This window comes from Callospermophilus lateralis, chromosome 1, assembly GCF_048772815.1.
Source record: "Callospermophilus lateralis isolate mCalLat2 chromosome 1, mCalLat2.hap1, whole genome shotgun sequence".
NCBI lineage: Eukaryota > Metazoa > Chordata > Mammalia > Rodentia > Sciuridae > Callospermophilus > Callospermophilus lateralis.
Window position 1 is genome coordinate 100525900 of NC_135305.1, and position 19480 is coordinate 100545379.

Here is a 19480-nt window from a genome sequence, read left to right on the forward strand (position 1 = left end):
ATAAATATGCTGGGCATGGTGGTGCATGCTTGTAATCCCAGTGATTTGGGAGGCTGAGAAAGGAGGATCATAAATTCAAGGCCCTCCTAGGCAACTTAATGAGTCTCTGTCTCAAAATAAAAACTGAAATGGACTGGGGATGTAGCTCAGTGGTAAAGCACCCCTGGGTCCAATCCCTCATACCTAAATAAAAAAATAAAAATAGAAGCAATATGTACACATGATACAAAAGTTAAATCTTTCAAACTTGACCATTTTGTGTTCTTTCTAGAAATCAATGTGTATGTACCAGCAGGTAAATGTAAGTGGGAACTGAGATTACTGTACTTACACACAGTCTTTTCACTCATGCTGGACCTTAGGCATCTTGGAGGCTCACCCCAACCCAAGTCCCTTCTCTGTGGCTGAATGGCCCCCAAGTCTGGGTGCTGACCTGATTTCACCCCTCGCTTGTTGGTAGATAGGGACTTCATTTCATCATGTCCACGGGTGCTGGGAGCATCCTTTTTAACAAACATCTTAGCAAGAGGTACAATGATAGCCTGGGGTATTGCTTTGTGGTGAAATTGCTGGGTTAATGGAGTGTCTATTTTAATTTTGGAGAGCTATTGCCAAATTGTGCTCTCCCAAGCATTTGCCCTCCTAACCCTGCTCATGGTACGTAGGAGCTCTGGCTTCCCCGACCTCTTCAGCTCTGCCCTTAGCACAGTTTAAAATATCACCAATGTGCTCTCTGCTGTGTCTTTTCTTCTATTTCTGATCTACTTAGCCTCTTGCCTGCCCTGTCTTCTGGGCTTTATGTTTAAATATGTCTAGGGATTATTTTTGTAAGCATAATGTGTACCATATCTATCTAATATAGTGAAGATAAAATTTTAGCTTGTTTGGTCCACACATTGAAACTGATTGCAGTAACTTTTTACTTAATTTTCTTGATCTACAGAAATATGTATTACAAATAATGAGAATTATGCTTCTTCTTCCTTCCATTATTAAGTGACCTTAATGAGGGTGGGCAGTCTTTTTATTTTGGTTTTAATAGTTAAAACAAATAGGGTTTTGCCACTAATGGTGACATTTTTAGCTAAATGTAATAGAATATGCCTAATTATTTCAGGGAAGTAGTTAGTATTAGCAGTTTTTAAATGAGAAGTGGATGCTGGATTTAGGAAATACGTTTGCATATGTTTTAAGATGATCCACTTAGAGGTTTTGTCCTCTGACTGTTCCTATGGTGTGTGATGTGCCTGGATGTCCAGTGTGTCTTTGATCTTATGAGGTGTGGTAGGGGTGCTGTCTTGTTACTGCCAGGTGGACGTGGAAGTCCAGGTTGCACACCCGTCTTCCGTGACATCGCTATTGTGCAGGTATGGAAGTTGATTCTCCTTGGGGCTGCCAGTCACAGCATAAGTACAGAGTCATTGCCATCTCCTAGATATGAGCACTTTGGCTCTGTTGGGCTTTCTTTGGCACTGTCTTAGTTGGGGTGCAGCTATACTCCCTCACAGCCCTATGAGGATATAGAATTCAAGATGCCAATGTTGCCTTTGCTGGATGAATGGGGGTAAGAAACAGATTTTTCAGTGGTCTTGGAAAGAGTAGCATCATTATTGTCTAAGTTTTCTTTTTCTCTAGGTTTCTCATTCTTGGTCCTTTGGCCAGAGAAAACAGGCTTTTCTTGGGGCTTTTGCTGTATACATTTTGCCTGTACCTGTTGGCATTTCCAGGCCATGAGCTTCTCCAGTTTCTGATCTGAGATAAATAAGACAAAAAGATACCCTAGGGGGACCTCCTGCTCTACCATACAGTTTTTCTTTGAATCGCAAAGTTCCTAGAGCACCTCATCTTTTTCTTTTTACTGTTGGCATTCTGACCATTTGGTTAGAATAAAATGGAATAATGTATTTATTTCTTCTTTTCTGGAACTGCATGGACAGCATCTTTTTAATATTCTTGTATTCTCCTAAAATGTGTTAAGCACCAGAGGCCCTGCTTATGAAGTCCAAAAATGAGATCACAGTAGGTGGTTTCAGATTAGACTCCATTTTCCTTTTGGCAAACAGGTGCATTCTTGTACCCCATCCGTGACATGTGGGAGCTGTGTAGTAGGGTTCATGCTCTATTCCCATCAGCCCTGGCTGTAGCAAGAGACCTGGTAAGGTCTCGTCTTTCAGGTATAATGTGCAGGTGTCTGCTCTTCACTGGACACTGTTTCACCACTGCACACATGTTGAGTCCCACAACCCTCACACAGTGCTGTGGCACAGCTGCCCTGTAACCCCAGCACAGATGTGGGAACCCCAACACTGAGTGCGAGAGACTTCCCCTGTCATCTCAGGTCACCAGGGGCAAAGCCATGATAGCATCTCCTATCCTCAAATGGAGCTCACCCTGCAGCAGACAGGATGCAGGCTGGCGGGGGGGAGGCGAATATAACCCCTTTTCTTCAAAAAGGGGAGAATTTGATGACATTTCTTTGTTTCCATGATGACTGCAGCGGAGAGCATTGAGAACAGCATCAGAAAAACTTCGAAACCGCTCGTCTTTCTCTACAAATGTGGTCTACACCACACCAGGCACGCGTGTCAATAGGTATTTAAGCCGCCTCCTGGAAGCCCGCCAGACGGAGTTGGAGATGGCGGACCTGAATTTCTTTACCTTGAAGTACAAACATGTTGAACGGGAGCAAAAGGTAAGTCACTCTGGTTTTAATTTTCCTTGATGTGGTGGGTCAAGGCTCTGTGTGGGGCCCATAAGCTCGAAGCTCCAGTTGATCAATATCTCTCCCTCCCCACTTTGCAGTACCACCAGCTTCAGGACGAGTATTTCACCAGCGCTGTCGTCCTTGCCCTCATCCTGGCTGCCTTATTTGGCCTTGTCTACCTTCTTATGATCCCACAGTAAGTGCTGTTCCTGTTCTGATCAGTGTGTGGGAAGGTGACCATGAATTTGAGGTCCCTGGCCAGGCATGGTGGCATTACACTTGTTATCTCAGCGTCTTCGGAGGCTGAGGCAGGAAGATCGCAGGTTCAAAGCCAGACTCAGCAACTTAGTGAGGCCCTAAGCAACTTAGCAAGACCTTGTCTCAAAAAAAAAAAAAAAAAAAAAGGCGGGGGGGCGGGGCAGGGATATGGCTCAGTGGTTAGGTACCCCCTGGTCCAAAAAAAAAAAAAAAATTGGGATGCACACAGATTTGAGGTCCCTGAGGTTGGTGGCTGTGTGTTCTTTTTATATTCAGGATTCACCTTCTAGATACTCTTCCATCATGCCCAGCATTAGGGGAAGACATTGGCCACCACCATTTATTTAAGTCACTAGTTAGCAAGCTTTATGGCATACAGCTTGGGACTGGTCACTATTGATTTTTAATTTTGAACTGATTGAATTCTAAGACACCATATACCACATACTTACAGGTTCTGCATCCTTGTGGCATGTACCTTTGCCCTAATAACTATTTTCAAGGGGGAAGCAGAGTGTACTAAATGGCCTCACTGATTTCTAGGTTCATGTCATTTTTAGAAACATTCAAATGAGAAAAGGAGGGTTCTGAAAAGGAAGAAAAATATACTAATTATCATATGAGTCAGTGTGAGTTTGGCAGGTTTTCTTGGTTGAGGAAGATACCCGAAAGTCTCTGCTTGTTACTTTTCTTCCAGACATACCTGTTTCTTTATAAAACCTCCCTAGGGGGAATGAATAATATCTTCTTTGAGTTTCCAAAAAACACACAGAAGGTCCTCATACCTGGTGAGGACAGGGGGCCTCATCTGTGGGAGGCACACAGATTCTGAACACAGTGATCTACCCAAGGCCCCTGTTTGGGAATCTAGCTTTTTCTAGAAACGTCCTTCCCATACAAAGCCCAACAGAAGGGCAGCTCACCAAACTGTGTGAGCAGTTCCTATGCTTCTGTCAGGAGTAAAGGGCTTTCATAAAGGTTTATGTCCCTCAGCCTAGGTTAGAATTTGGAGGTGGGGTGGTGCAAGTCGAGGATAACTCAGAAAAGACCCCTTTACCTTTACCCCTTTACCCCTTTGCCTCCCTTGAAGATAGCAGATGTGGCAAATCCCAAGGGATCTGAGGGCAGGCAACCTGGTGTATGACACTGCTTCATCTTGAGAGCTCAGGAGATTTAGAGGGAGGGTACGACCAAGGACTGATTTCCAGATATCTCTTGGATTATGTCACCTGGCCTCTGACCAGCAGTGACTTGCATGTCCTCTGTCTCTAGGAGTGTGGCTGTCCTGCTCCTGCTGGTGTTCTGTATCTGCTTCCTGGTGGCCTGTGTCCTCTACCTGCACATCACCCGGGTCCAGGTATGTGTGTGATGTGTGACTTCTCCCGGAACTTCACCTGGTCCAGGCCTATGGACCATCTCTGCCTGCCTGCTGGACAGGACAAGTGGGATGTTGGAGTCAGTCCTGTCCCTTGCTTTCCATGGCAGGTGGAAATGTCTGCCTTTGTGCTGGATGTTCTGGTCCTATACCCGGCTCCGTGTGCTGTGTGCAACCTGCCTACTGGGCACAATGGGTGGATGATGGATGCCAGTGAAGTAAATGAACACAAAATATTGATCCTGATGTTCGAGATGGAGAGCTTAGGGGAGAAGGGAAGGGTGCCTTCTTGGGTTTTTCATGTCTCAAACCTGGGAGAGCATTTTCCAGGTGGGCCATTAGCCCTCCAGGTCCCCATGCTCGTCTTCTCAGCTCTTTGGACTTTGGGTGCAGAGTCCTGAGCACCACAGCCTTGTGCCTTTTGCTGTTCATCAGAGAGGACTCTTTTGTTCCTCATGGCCCTTCATTCCTTCATCACATCCTCAGTCTTCATTCCCAACTGCCCCATTTCCCCCAGAATACCCCTACTTGTTCCTTCTAGTAGACCCAGTGTTATTTTTGTATAATTGTTGAAAACAGCAATTCTTAAAACGATTAGGTCTAGTTTTATTTGTGTAGCTTTGTCATTATTCATAGGTAGGTACCATTCTGATTTTTTTCTTAACTAGCTGACACTATTTATTAAAACTGCATTTGCAGCTCTTTGACTTCTATAGGTTGAGTGATATTTTGTTTGAAATTTTCCCCCCTTCAAATAAGTTTGCTTTTGTCATATAATTTCAAGTGAAACCATGATGGATGATAATTTTCAAAGCCTGTCACTTTGTCCACAAATGGTGGGAACTGGCATGGCCACCTGATGGTGTGCAAATAGCCTAAGATATGCAGAAAACAGAATGAATACTGCTGGGGAAAGAACAACAGCCACCAAGCGTAGCTGAGGAATTCACCAGCCCCACAAGCCCACCTGGCATCTCACTCCAGGAATATGGATTCTCCTGAGCAGATTCATACCCCTTTCTTGAACCTCCCATGTGGGATTGAGACACATTAGCCTCTTGCTGTAGATGAGGGACATGGGGTTTGGGCAGCTAAGCAATCTGATCAAATGACTTAGAAGCAAAATCTATACCTGGTCTCCTGTCCATAAAACTAATATTCAAACCTAAACACTCTATGGCTCCATAAAACATGTATTCAGTGAGATTGGGCTGTGACTGTGCCTGGAATTAACCCTCTTGGTCGATAAGGCAGCCGCCCTGTGGCTGGGAACTTTGGCCAGATTAATTTCAGAGTGATAACATTAAAAATAAACTAGTCTACGTCATCCCATGTGATGCTTCTTACTGAGATGTTTTGTTCTCTTGGTGGACTCTGCCCAGGCTTCAATGGTTCTCTTTTTTTCTAAGGTGCACTCCCCACCCCCACCCCCCATGGGAATGGAGTGTTTTTCTAACCATGTGTTTGTGAAGCACCAGGCTCACAAAGCTGCAGGACCTGACTTTCCTAGGAGCTGGCGTCAGTGGCCCATGCACTGATGTGCAGAAAGCAGAGTCTGTTCTCAGCTCAGGCAGGAGGCAGGGCCAAGCTTACAGCAAGTATCCACTGGGTCAGGGCTTGACGGAACCAGCAATGTATACTAACCATCTTCACCAGGCTCTGCACTGGGCTCAGAGCATCCTTTGTGGGGGATGATTGGGGCCATGGCAGATGCCTGTATAAAATACACTGTGGGGATGACAAATGACAGGATGGAGGCATGGGGAGGTTGGCACACAGCAAGTCAAATCCATCCAGGAAAAAGCTAGCTTCACCCAAAGGGGAGGCATGAGTGGGTGGGGTCAGCCACTCAGGTGGGGTTAGGTCTAGTTCCCAGAACATATTCCTGGGACCCTTGTGGCATCAATAGTGTAGAAATGTTCTCTTCCCTGATGTCAACAGTGTTCAGAGCCAGGTGTCCATGGGACCTTCACCCTTTGCATTGGTTCTTGTAATTATCATTTTTCAGTCCTAGAGAGATAGTTTAGCTTCTGTTTACATGATAAAATATATTCATAGGAACAAATATTGAGCATCAGATGGAGAGGATCTGAAGTACTCCAGTTTCCTCACTGAGGGTGTGAGCCAGAGTAGCCAGCCTCCCAAAGATGCCACCTCTATAAAGTTCCTGGAGCAACAGTTGACATTTTGCAAGTGACCAAATAGTCAATCCAAAGTGCTTGAAATGATAAAAAGTTATGTATTGGCTCATGCATCCAGAAAGACCAAGGGAGAGCCCAGGGTTGGTTTTAGTCAAATTACTCCATTCTGCCATCAGAGACAAATTTCTTTCTTTCTGTCCCCTAGAGCCAGTCTCAGCCCAAAGCTAGTCTCCTTTAAGGGTTTCAAAACAATGGCAGCCGACCCGCTTTATGTACATCTACCATGCATCTGGAATAGGAGCTGATGCCTCTCTATATCTCTCTAAAGATCTCAAAGCCTCCTGCACTGAATCAGTTGCCAACCTCACGTAAATCAAATTTTCTCAGAGGAGCAGAACCTTGTGGGCATACAAGTATCCTTCTGTATAGAAATGCTCCTTGTAGGGATTTGACCATAGCGGATCCAATATCACTCTCTGGGATAAAGACTGAAACAAGGTTTCTCTAGCCTGCTCCTTGGAATTCTTCCCACCTCCTCCTGCTGCCCAGGTCCAAAGCTGTTCCTATGTTTTGATACCTATTACAGCACTGTACTTCTAGAGATTCAACTTTTCTGACTTACCCTTCTGTTATCAACCAGAGAAAATTATCTCTTTTTTTTCATTAAATTTTTTTGATGAGTAACAACTACATACATTTATGGCATACAATATGAGGCTATGATATACATATACATATGTATGTATATATATATCATTCTACAGTGTACACATATGTGTATGTAGATGTATATTAAGCAATTGAATTACCTCACATATTTAGCATTTCTTTGTGGTGAGAACATCTAAGATATATTATCTTAGCAATTTTGATATACATGTTATTTTTTTTTTTTACTATAGTTACCACACTGAGCAATACATCTCAAAATCTTATTCTTTCTGTCCACTTAAAACTTTGTACCCATTGACCAACATCTTCATTCCCACCCCCCAATACCACCAGCTGGCAATCTCCATTCTACTTTCCTCTTCTAGAAATTTGACTTTTGGAGTCCACATATATGTGAGATCTTGTGGTGTTTGTGCTTCTATACCTGGCTTATTAATGAAACAAGCATTTTGTCCTCTGGGTTCATCCATGTTGGTGCAAATGATAAGATTTCCTTTTTTTATAAGGCTAAATAGTACTCCATTGTGTATGTGTATCCATTCATCCTTGGATGGATACCTAGGTTGATTCCACCATATCTTGGCCCTTGTGAATAGTGCTGCAGTGAACACGGGAGTATAACTATCTGACATGCTAATTTCATTTCCTTTGGCTCTATACCCAGTAGTGTGGTTACTGGATTGTATGGTAGTTCTATTTTTAATTTTTTGAGGCACCTCCATACTGTTAGGAATGTACTAATTTACATTCCCACCAACATTATACAAGGATTCCCTTTTCTCTACATTTTTGCTAACACTTGTAACAAAAGCCTTTTTTTTAAAAAAAAATAATAACCATTCTACTTGGAAAGAGGTGATATCTTATTGTGGTTTAAATTTGCATTTCTCTCATGATAAGTGATCTTTGTCTTCATTTGAGAAATGTGTATTAAGGCCCTTTTGCCCATTTTAAATTGGGTTATTTGGGGTTTTTTCTGCTATTGAGTTGTCTCAATACTTATATATTTTGGATATTATTCCCTTATCAGATGTAATGTTTGCAGACATTATCTCCCAAAGTATGAGTTATTTCTTCACTTTATTCATTGTCATAGAGGAAAAGCTCCATGGCTTTCATGTGGACAATGCTTTTTTTTTCACAGAGTTTTAAAAACACATGAAAAAAAGGGAAAATAGACAAATGAAGTTGCATCAAACTAAAAGGAATGTGCACAGCAAAGAAAGGCCTCATGTGATTAGATTAGGTACAGCAAGTACTCCTATCTGATGCAGAATTATCTTATTATTAAGCTTAATTACAGCTTTAGAGTCCCTTTTACCAAAATATCACATGATCATGGACATTCTCATTCATCATAGTCTCTGGCCCAGATTTAGCTGAGAAACCTTGGGGACTTTTAGGAATTATGCCAATCCCAAATATACTAAATAAAATTCATTTTACTAACTTAAAAATTTTCTCCATATATTTATAACCTAGAGGATTTTTTAAAAAACTGTTTTTGGCAAATTTTTAAAGGGTTTTGGGGAATCATAATTCTTCCCATTGATTATTAAGGTTATATTTATATGGTTTCTGCTTGCATGGTCATTTTCATGGCCCTGCGCTAACTAGCTTGCAGTGAAGCACTGACTGTTTGATACGCTATTTTAGTCAGCTTTTCATCACTGTGACCAAAAGACCCAACAAGAACAACTTAGAGGAGGAAGTTTATTTTGGTTCAGTCCATGGTCAGCAGACTTCATAGTTCTGGCCTGCTACAGTCCGGCTGAGCAAAATAACCGAGAGGTGACAAGCAACTTGAAGGTTGAAGCAGGGACTACTTTATTGCAAGTGAACTCAGCCGGAACTGAGCAAGAACTCAAAGTAGCTGGCTCCTAAGGTAGCGGAATCGCTTTATTGCGGGACAGCAGAGGTATATATACCTGTTTACACACAGCTTGACTCAATAACATCATCTAGATACAGCAATCATCCAATAAGGAATCCTCACCATCTTAATGGCTCGCTGGCATTGCTTCACAAACCACTCCTCCTGGCAAACTGCCAGATGACATCTTGACTTGATTTGCATCCCCAACACTGGCCCAAGGTGATAAAGAACATCATTGCAGAAAGATAAAGAACATCATAGCATTACTCAAAAGCCCAAGTCCATCATTGTTGGAAGAGAGCTGTTCAGTTCATGACAGCCAGGATGCAGACAGTGAGATCCACTTGCCAGGGACAAAGTATAAACCCCAAAGGCTTTCCCCAGTGACCTACTTCCTCTGGCTACACCTTACCTGTCTATACTCACCACGCAGTATAGTAGTCCTTTCAAGTTAATTCATTAAGTGTATAAATCCATTGATTAGGCTACAGCTCTTATAATCTAACCATATCATCTTTGGACATTTTTGCATTGTCTCACATGAGCCCTGGTGGTTACCTTATATCTAAATAATAACATTCTGCCCCTGGTCCCCTAAAGCTCATGTCCATCTCACAATGCAAAATATATTTAGTTAATTTCCAAGAGTTCCCATAGTCTTAACAGTTCTAGCATTACCCAAAAGCCCAAGTCCAAATTATCATTCAAGTCTCAAGGCAAACTCTTAGCTGTGAGTCCCTATAAAAATCAAAATCAGGTTACATATATCCATATCTAATGGCTAGTAAACATTTCCATTTCAAAAGGGATAAATAAAGACATAGAAAGAAGAGATGGGATTAAAGCAATGCTGAAATCTAACGGGCAAATGAGTTCTCTAGTTTCATGTCCAGCATTTGGGGCACATGGTATTGTGATGTTCTTTCCAAAGTGTTTGTGTAACTCTACTCCTATGTCCTTGATGGTTGCAGCCCACATGACCTCTGTTAGCTTATTCCTGCAGCTTTCCTTGGTAGTAGTTCTATCATACTGACATCTCTACTACAGCTTCAGCTTCCTTCTATATCACCCTCCCAGGAGCTGTCTGCAGGAATTTGGAACCTACTACGCTTTGTCTGGCCTCCCATACCTTCTTTTGAAATCTTGGTAGAAACCTCCATGACCTCTTAACTCCAGTATCCTGCATTCCTGCAGAACCAGCACCACATGGATGATGCCAAGATTGGCCACCATCTTGAGCAGTACCCAGGCTTCCTAGAATCCTGGCTGCAGCAGCCTCTGAGTACCTGAGCAGCTGAGCAGGGTGAAACAATTTCCTAGGCCCCCCTATATAAGCAGGGTGCCCCATTTTTCTCAAAGGAATTTTTACTTTTCCATCCTTGAACCTGAGATGAGGGTGGTCTTGCGAGTTCCTGAAATGCCCTGAAGTCATCTTTTCTATTGTCTCTGGGTGAAGTATTTAGCATTTCTTTAGTGGCTATAATCTCTTTAACCAGAACTTCTTTAGCCACAGTTTTACTTATACTTTTCTGGCCAAACTGCAAGTTTTTAAATTTTTCTTCTCTGCTTTCTGTTCCTTAATATCACAGTAAACTTGACTAAAAATTGCCAGAAATATCTGTGCCACCCAGAGTGTTATGGTACCTTGATATTTCCTCTGCCTGATTAATTAGAACATCACCTTTTAATTCAACCTCACAGAAAATCTCAGGTCTTAGGCAAAATGTAGACAACTTCTTTGCCAGAATGTAACATGAGTGGTTTCTAGTCCAATTTCCAGTAGAGTCCTCCTTTTCCTCTGAAACCTCATAAGCTCAGTCTTTATTGTCCACAGTTCTATCAGTGTTCTTGTCTTTTGAGCTTCTACCAGAAATCACTCATTAAGCCCTGCTTACAATATTCTAAAGCTTTTCTAGCTTATATCTTTAAACTTTTCAAAATTCCTCCCACAAACTTCAAATGGCACCAAAAGCTTCTGAATGACATGGTCAGATTACTCACAACATTGACCCCACTCTCAGTACCAATTACTGTTTCACTTAGCTTTTGTGTTTCTGTGACCAAAATACCTGACAAGAATGACTTAGAGGAAGAAGTTTATTTTGGATCATGATTTCAGCAGTTTAGTCCATGGTTGGCTGTCTCTTTAGCTTTGGGTCAGAGGCAAGGCAGAACAAATTGCAGAAAGGCATGGCTGAGAAGAGCTGGCTGCTCAGTTCATGACCGCCAGGATGTAGAGAGAGAGCGCACTGCTGGCCTGGGACAAAATATAAGCCCTAAAGTCATACCCCCAGTGATTTACTTCCTCCAGCCATGCCCTATCTGCCTAAGATAAGGCATATCATTGTATTAATCCACTGATTAGGTCATAGCTGTCATAATCTAATCATTTCACTTCTGAACATTCTTGCATTATTCCACACAAGAGCTTTTGGGAGATTCCTATCTAAACCATAACACTGGGGAAAGAGGTTGACTGGTATCTAAAGAAAAGGTCATTCAATCCCCCTGATTATTAAAATCCCCCTGAAGTCACCTTTTGGTGAGAATTTCTCTTTCACACGTAGAGAGGTCATTCCATATACCTGTGTCCCAGATTTCCTTCTCATTAGCATTCAATCCCATTCCTTTCAAGTCCCTGTCTATCTAGCCACACTGTTGGTCCCAGTCCATGAATCAGTGTATAATTGCATATCTGACCTAGGTGTACTGCCCTGAGTTCTACCAGTGGGAGGATTTCCCTTCATCATTGCTTTCAGGGATATCCTGAGAGGACCTGTAGTGCTGTAGATGTCCACTTTCAGGTGGTGCCTGCGTATCATGCAGAACCTTCTGTAAACCAGGCCTGAATCTTTGCTGTTTCTGTCAGCTGATAATAGGGACTCCCCCATGGGGCCACAATTGGGAGAGAGGAGGCATTGCAACAGGAGAGGGGACCTTGGGCATTTGGGCCAATTCTTTTGCCTAGCTTAATTGTGCCTTCAGGGCCTGATCAGGCCCCATTATGTAAAGATTACTTCCATTTGGTGATGGAGTGCTGCTGCACAGGCCCAACTTTGTGGCTTGGTGGGTCAGATAACACATGCTTTTGATGAGCAGTTCAGATCACATGGTAACTTGGTGGCCCATTGTCAGACATTCCATTTCTTTTAAGTCAAGAACTTAAAAGAACCTTTCTTTGGGTCAAGAACTGTCCTTAAAAGGAGAGCTGTTATCTGCAGAGGATAGTAGCCTTGTTCCAAAATCCTGTTCCAGGGACAGGGTGTGGTTAATGGCCTGGAAGTTGGGGGCTGCCAATGGCTCTGGCCATGTTCCTAACCATGTGGAGTTCTGCCATGGCCAGAGCTAGGGAAGTAGCCTAAGGAGGGCCATGTTAAAGATCAGGAACCAAAAATTGGGGCCTGAATTCATATCCTGCCAGCTATATGCATTGGGAAATTGCTCTTTCCTCATCCCCAGAATTCATGATCCTGGGCTTGGAGGTGTTTGTATCAGCCTTTCCTTAGCTGCCCAGTGGGAAAAAATATTCCCGGATTGCAGGAATAATTTGCAGATCTCCAAGGATGTCCTTCCAGGTGCCTGCTGTTGGTGCTGGTGTTGTTTCCCATAAAATGCTATGGGTATTTATTTTGGTGTGTATTTTTTATTTTCAGGAATGTGAGTGTAAAAGGACTTTTTACTTTTATGCTTGAAAACATTTATTGAATATTCCAATTGTATTTGTATTTAAAATAAAAGTCCTATGAACTTTTAAGAATTATATAAAACCTACACAAAGAGTGTGGTAAAGTCACTTAAAAGCCATAAAAGAAGACAAATGAGTGGAAATTCTTGACATTACTAAAATAGGAGAATGCATATAATGAAAATGTCAATTATTCTACTCCATTTTAATGCCAATCAAAGTCACATTGCCTGGCAGAAGGAAGGTGATATTACCTTTTTTAATTTAAAGAATTATAGGTTTTAAAAACTTTGGTGGGTTCTTCATCTGGGAAAGAAGTATATGAAAACAGCCAAGAAATCTGTGTGGGGGATGAACAGGTGAGGGCGTAGGGACATGCAGACCATTCTTTGCATTCTGTTTCATGTGGATCATTTATTATGCACATGAATCTATTTTTTAATCAGATGATATTTTTTAAATGATGTTTTTTTGTTCAGTGTTTTCCAGGGTGCCTGACGATTCAGATTCGTACCGTCTTGTGCATATTCATAGTGGTCTTAATCTATTCTGTAGCCCAAGGATGTGTGGTAAGCATCCATTATAACTTTTGAAAAGCACTGGGGCAAGAGAACTGGAGGGAGCAGGGAGGACTAACAGGAGGGAACAGGACAGGAGTAACAGATGGAGGGGGCAGAAGAAACAGGATGGAACTGGGGCAGGACTAACAAGATGAAGCCAGGATAGTAGTAACAAGAGGGAGCTGGGGCAGGAGTCACAGGATAGAGATGCCAGGCTTGGGGTGCAGGGAGGGATGGTGCCTCTAGGTCCTGCTTAGCCCCTTCCCCTGCAGCCTTTGCAGGCTGTGGGCAGCAGGATGGTTGAGGCCTGGCTGGTGACATGAGGGGATGGTTATGGTAAAAGGCATGGAGAGCTGGGAGACTGGGATACCTGAATGTTCTGAGAGAATGCTGGCTGCTTCCTGGCCTTTCCTAAATCCCTCTGTCCCTCACTTCCCAGGTGGGCTGCCTACCCTGGGCCTGGAGCTCCCAGTCCAACAGCTCCCTGGTGGTCCTTGCGGCTGGGGGCCGGCGCACTGTGCTGCCTGCCTTGCCCTGTGAGTCTGCACATCATGCCCTGCTCTGCTGCCTGGTGGGTACCCTCCCGCTAGCCATATTCCTGCGGGTGTCCTCCTTGCCAAAGATGATCCTGCTGTCTGGGCTCACCACATCCTACATCCTCGTTCTGGAGCTCAGCGGATACACCAAGGCTGAGTGAGTGTAGTTGCCTCAAGGAAAAGGCCCCGGGTGGGATGCTGTTACTGAAATCTGTGTGTACAGCTACATATAGCCTCTTCCAATTAGCAAATTAATGAGGACCAAGTCTATGCAAAATTTTTAGTTCCATGGCTTTTCCATTTCTCCTCTTCAGCCCAGGTTCTAGCAAGGCATCAGACTTCCTGTTGAGAAGGAGGTCTTGGCCTGGGTCAGCCCCAGCAAGCTGTTTGTGGGCATCACCACCCGAGGACCACTCTCTGCCCTGCTCCAGGGTTTGCTGGCCACGTCTTGCCTGGAAGCTCTACATTGACTGGGGTTTCTTCCTCACCTTCCCCCAGGGGCGGTGGTGTCTCTGGGCGCAGCTACGAGCCGATCGTGGCCATCCTGCTGTTCTCGTGCACGCTGGCCCTGCACGCCAGGCAGGTGGACGTGAGGCTGCGGCTGGACTACCTCTGGGCAGCACAGGCAAGATAAGCCCTCTCTCCTTCCTGGGGGTGTGGGATGGGGATCCTTCAGCAACTGGCGCAGCTGGCTGACACATTCACTGGCTATGTGACCTGCAGAGGTCCCCACTCAGCAGTATGGAAGGACCAGGTTCTAGAAGAGACCTGTGCCAGGGGCTTGAGAATTAGGGACAATCCCCATGGAATGACTATATGGAAGGCTGCAGGAAGAGTGTTCGAGATAATAATGTCGGAATGGCTGTTTTATGAGGCAGTGAGCTCCCCATCCCAGGTAGAGGGGCCTTGGACTCTGTGGGGTCTGGATGATGATTGCAAGTCCCATCAGAGTTATTGGGAAATAAGGGAATGACGAATCTCACTCCACCCACTCCATATTGAGTGGCTCTGTGGGTGGGAACTGAGAATCTATATTTTTGACAAGGATCCTGGGAAATTCTGACAGGAGAGGCGTGAGGACCCCTTATGGAGGGATTCCAAGAAGTAGTGGTATGAGCTGGCTTTGGACCTTGACCTTCTGGTTACCAAGTGGGGAGTCACAATTTCTTGAAATCTGTTCAGATGTGAGACAGATGCCAACTGTCGGATCTTTACCTGAGCCCATGCTGTGTAGCTAAGTTCAGAGACAGAAGGGCTTACCTATGTCTGTGGTGGGACCAGGGCAGCACCTGGTGCTAATGTGAATGCATCTCTGTCTGTGTGCCTGGGCCCCCAATTGCTCTGTGCTCCCCAGGCCTCTGGGATATGAGGCATTTGAATAGTCAGGATTAGGTTACCCAGGCTCATATCCCATCTGCAGACTCTCTTGCTCTGGGCTAATTGCCCCACCTAATTTTCTTCACCTGAATGTGGGGAATGAAGGCTTGATGAATCTTAGCTTTAGCAAAAGGCAGTCTTCTTATTCTGATATATCAAGAATAGCTCTTGGCTGTTGGAACTACCTGATTTCATTTATACCTCAGAGTAGTGTTGTCCAGGAGGTGAGATTACACATTGGAAAACAGGGTCCACAGAAGAGAATGTCAGGGTCTTTCAGTCCTGAGTGGCTGAAGCAGAGGGCTCACTGTGGACATGGAAGACCTGATTGTGTCCAGGTGTCTTGTGGCAGTGGGACCGGCTCTGACATATCTGCTTGGCAGGAGAGCTTTTTGGTTTGTCCTCTAGTTCCTGAGACTGAGTGGCAGCAGGTTACACAGTGGAGGGCAAAAACCCTTCTCAGTAGCAGGAGGGGTAACAAGGGCTGGGCCTGGCATTAGGTAGTCGCTCTCTCACATTCTGGCAATGTCACAGCCAGTGTTCGACCATACTCGCCTTTTTCCAGCCATAAAATGGGGGTGAGAACCTCAATCTGGGCTTCCAAGAATAACTGAAATTACCCTGTAGACACACTGGCCCCAGACTGGAGTGAAGGAGGAAGGCATGCAGGATCCCTCCTGGCTTGGTTTCTGCAGGTGACTTTGTCCCTTGGCTGTCGGTTATGAATCTGTTTGAGTAACCTGCACCTGCTGATGCTCCCCATTGTCCCAGTACAACTGGAAGCAGGACGCCGGGGACCTATTGGTTGGGAGTCTCTAGGTCAACCTCCCTGGTGGTGGGTAGTGGTTTCAGGTGCTGGCACATACCAATTCTTAGAAAGGAGCCCAGCTGCAGTTTGCCCAAGCTTGCCAGGTAATGGGAGGAGCCTCTTTTTGATGGGTTTTGCTGCTGATATTTATTCTGCTCTGCCAGCTGTCCAGCAAAATCCAGCAGTCCAGTTCCTAACACCCACCAGCCCTGCCATCAGCCCTGCCATCAGCCTCTGGTTTGAGATCTTCTTATATGAGCAGTGTCTGAGGCCACATGGGCATATCCTCAGCCCAGGGCCTCCGCTCTGCAGCCAGGACTGAATGGACCCCACCTCAGAGTTGGGGCCAAATACCAGATACCTACCCAGAGCTGGAGAAGAATGGATTTGGCATGAATCAGGAAGACTGAGACAACTGGGACACCAAGATGGAGGGTTTATAAAGTTGTTTACTATGATGCCCAGTTGGCTGCATAATTGAAGTGAGTAAAACTGAGGCCATAGCTGTGACTTCCAGCTGGGAGATACTCCCTGGGGGAGACATGGTTTTCTCATCTGGGTTGGCATGGCCTTTTCTCGGCTTTAAATATTAAATTAAAATATTGGTTATTAAGTACAATTTTTTTTAAATATACAGTATTTGACCCTGTCATGTGATTCTCCATTTGACCACAACCCCTATCAACTTCAGGGCACAAATGCATTTTGGGTGAGTCTGTGACCCTCATGAATGTGTGTCATTGGGTAAGGTTGCTAAATGGAACATAGTGACACATTTTTTTCCATAGATATGTTACAATAAATGCTACTTTGCTTTCCCATAATCCCAGCAAAACACAGAACTTTCTAGACTTTACCTGTTTGCCCTCTGGACATTTAAATAGGTTGTTCAGACATCAGAGTTCCTCAAACTATTACACAATTTTCAGGGTTAATTATTTATGAAGACCAAATTGGTTGTTCAAACCTGCATAAATAGATGGGTTTTACCATTATGATGACATCCTGAACCTCTTCATCTTTTAACTATTGAGATGCTTTTGGTTCCAGTGTTGTTATTTTCTTTGATCTCAGTAGATAATCACCATGAAAACACAGTTAACTTATTTGTCTACCCAATAAATACTTAATCCAAGGATAATTCCCATTGTGCAATAGCCATTACAGACTTTGAGAAGAAGTTTGCCTATAGTATGGTCACAGTACAGACTTGGAACTCTCAGCCATAGAACCAAGTTAGAGACACCATTGAATTCCTGATTTCGAACCCTTTTGTTCTTGAGCTGTATTTCTGCACATGTGATGGTAACATGGTGTGACAGTAACAGGGAGTTTATGTCATGAATGTCAGGGTCACCTTTCTCAGACTCTGAAATACTGCAGCATGTTGTGTGTCATTTTGTTCTGTTACTTGCCACAGGTTTTACCTTTGGGCTTTGGGTGGGCACACCCTCAAAACAGCTTTAAGTAAAGACAGATGATTCTGAATCACTTCCCACTAGGTCCTATCTCTTATAGGCCCCTCACCTCCCAACATCACTACCCTAGGACCAAACACCAATCCATGAACCTATGGGGACAAACCACATCTGAACCATAGCAGGGTCTTTATCTGCTTTTGGTATGAGAGTAATCAGATAAAGGATGAGTGGAGTATTCCATCCTTGTCAGTTTTTCTATGGAGTTTGTATAGAAGAGGTATTATTTCTTAAATGTTTAAGACCTGATCTACCTATTTTTGTTTTTGTTTGTTTGTTTGATGAGGAAACTTTAAACTAAAATTCAATTTCTCTTAGGATATATGGCTATTTAGGCTTTCTATATCTTTTTGAGGTGTCTATGGAAATTTGTATTCTTCCCGTAAATTTGTTGATTTTTTGAAATTTGGCTATAATGTTTCCTTATTATCTCTTTAATATTAGCATAACCTGGTCTATATTATTTAATTTCTTATGATTATTTTCAGATTAATTTACTGTTAGCTTTGGAGCTGTAAGATAATTTGAGAGAGGCTTTTCTTCCTGTGTAACATAGGTGCTTTGTGTTATAAATTTGCCTCTAAATACTGCATTAGCTGAATTCCACAAATGTTGGTGTTATATATAGGTTCATTTTCATTTGGTTCAAAGTACTTTCTAATTTTCCTTTTGGCTGCTGCTCCTCCTCCTCCCCCTCCTCCTCCTCCTCCCCCTCCTCCTCCTCCTCCTCTTCCTCCTCCTCACTTTAATTAGTGTAGTTACAACAGGAAGACAGAAGGACAAGGGGACCTATATCCAAAGCCCTGTCTTCATCAGGTAATAGACTTTGAGGTTTTATAGAAAAGGGGAATGAGGGTAATGGTGTGTGTTTGTGTGGGGGGTCTGCATAGCCAGAGGGATTGCTGTCAAAGCAGGTGATCTTGATCAAGTGCAGGTGTGACCTTGCTGTTGCTGCTAGTAGCTTCCATTTATCACACAGTGTTCACTGGATCAGACCTTGTTTCAGGAATCCAAGATGACCTGGAGTGAAGGGGACAGATGCAGAATGGAGACAGAGATGCCAAGGCTCTAATCCTGCTTTTAGCCACCCATTCGATATTTGAAGGCAAAAGTAAAGAGTCTTATGTCTTTGTTACAATTCTATCTTTTGGCCATTCCTCAATCTTGAGGGAATCAGGGTGTCAGCCAGTCTGATTTTCCAGTTTTCCTGGCCCAGTGATTACTAGCTTTTGAATTACAATTGAGGCAAAAAAGGGTTAGATGCCTAAGCCTAAAAGTAGAAGTGCCATTACAAGCTATAAAGCAGAATATAAGAGTCAATGTCTGAAGGTGTCCAAACTTTAGATTGGAGGGTGTCTCTTTCCTTTTTCATAGTTCTGTGAGTATGGACTACTAAATACACACGCACACACACACACTCTTATTCAGAAAAGAATAGTCATTTTCTTGGTTTTGTCTAAATGGAGGACCCTTGCCTAAGCTATGAGTTCTACCTTCGATGTGGAGGCTCCTGGCTTTTGTGTCAGGCAATCATGCATAAGAATGTCATCTCCAAAACATCTTGGCCTTACTAACTTTTGGTAGGGCTGACACAAGTGCACGTCTCAAGTCACCTTTAAAAGGGCCACTGTCCCCTCACTTCCTGAACAACCAACAATAAAAATTAAAAAAAAAAAAAGGGGGGGCCACTGTTTTTCCCTTTTAATTATTCTTGCATAACTGTTCTTTGACTTTTCTTCCACTCCATATTAGTACATTTGTCTCTGGTTATACTTTCCTTTGGGTGTTCAAGACTGATTACCTAATTGTGGGCCCCCTGTGTTGTCCTCTTTCCTTCCTTTTGTTAAGTCCAGCTGAGACTCCTCAGGGGTTACTTTTTAGGCTCTTTTGAGGAGCCTCTTGACTCTTTCTGTCTTTTTCTCTACTAGTTGTGCCATCTGCCAGACTGGGTCAGAGTCTTGCTGACTACATGTGACTTCCCTTGGAAGCATTTAGGGACATTCCCCTCTC

General features: G+C 43.6%; 1 protein-coding gene across 1 annotated transcript in view; it reads left to right on the plus strand.

Moving 5' to 3' along the window:
• Adcy1 (adenylate cyclase 1) overlaps positions 1-19480 on the plus strand; it is a 147150-nt gene that overhangs the window by 92241 nt on the left and 35429 nt on the right. Inside the window, exons 9-14 of the mRNA XM_076864453.2 lie at positions 2498-2692; positions 2803-2900; positions 4235-4319; positions 13191-13280; positions 13711-13964; positions 14306-14432. Of these exons, the coding sequence (XP_076720568.2) occupies positions 2498-2692; positions 2803-2900; positions 4235-4319; positions 13191-13280; positions 13711-13964; positions 14306-14432 (849 nt within the window). The remainder of the gene's footprint in view (positions 1-2497; positions 2693-2802; positions 2901-4234; positions 4320-13190; positions 13281-13710; positions 13965-14305; positions 14433-19480) is intronic.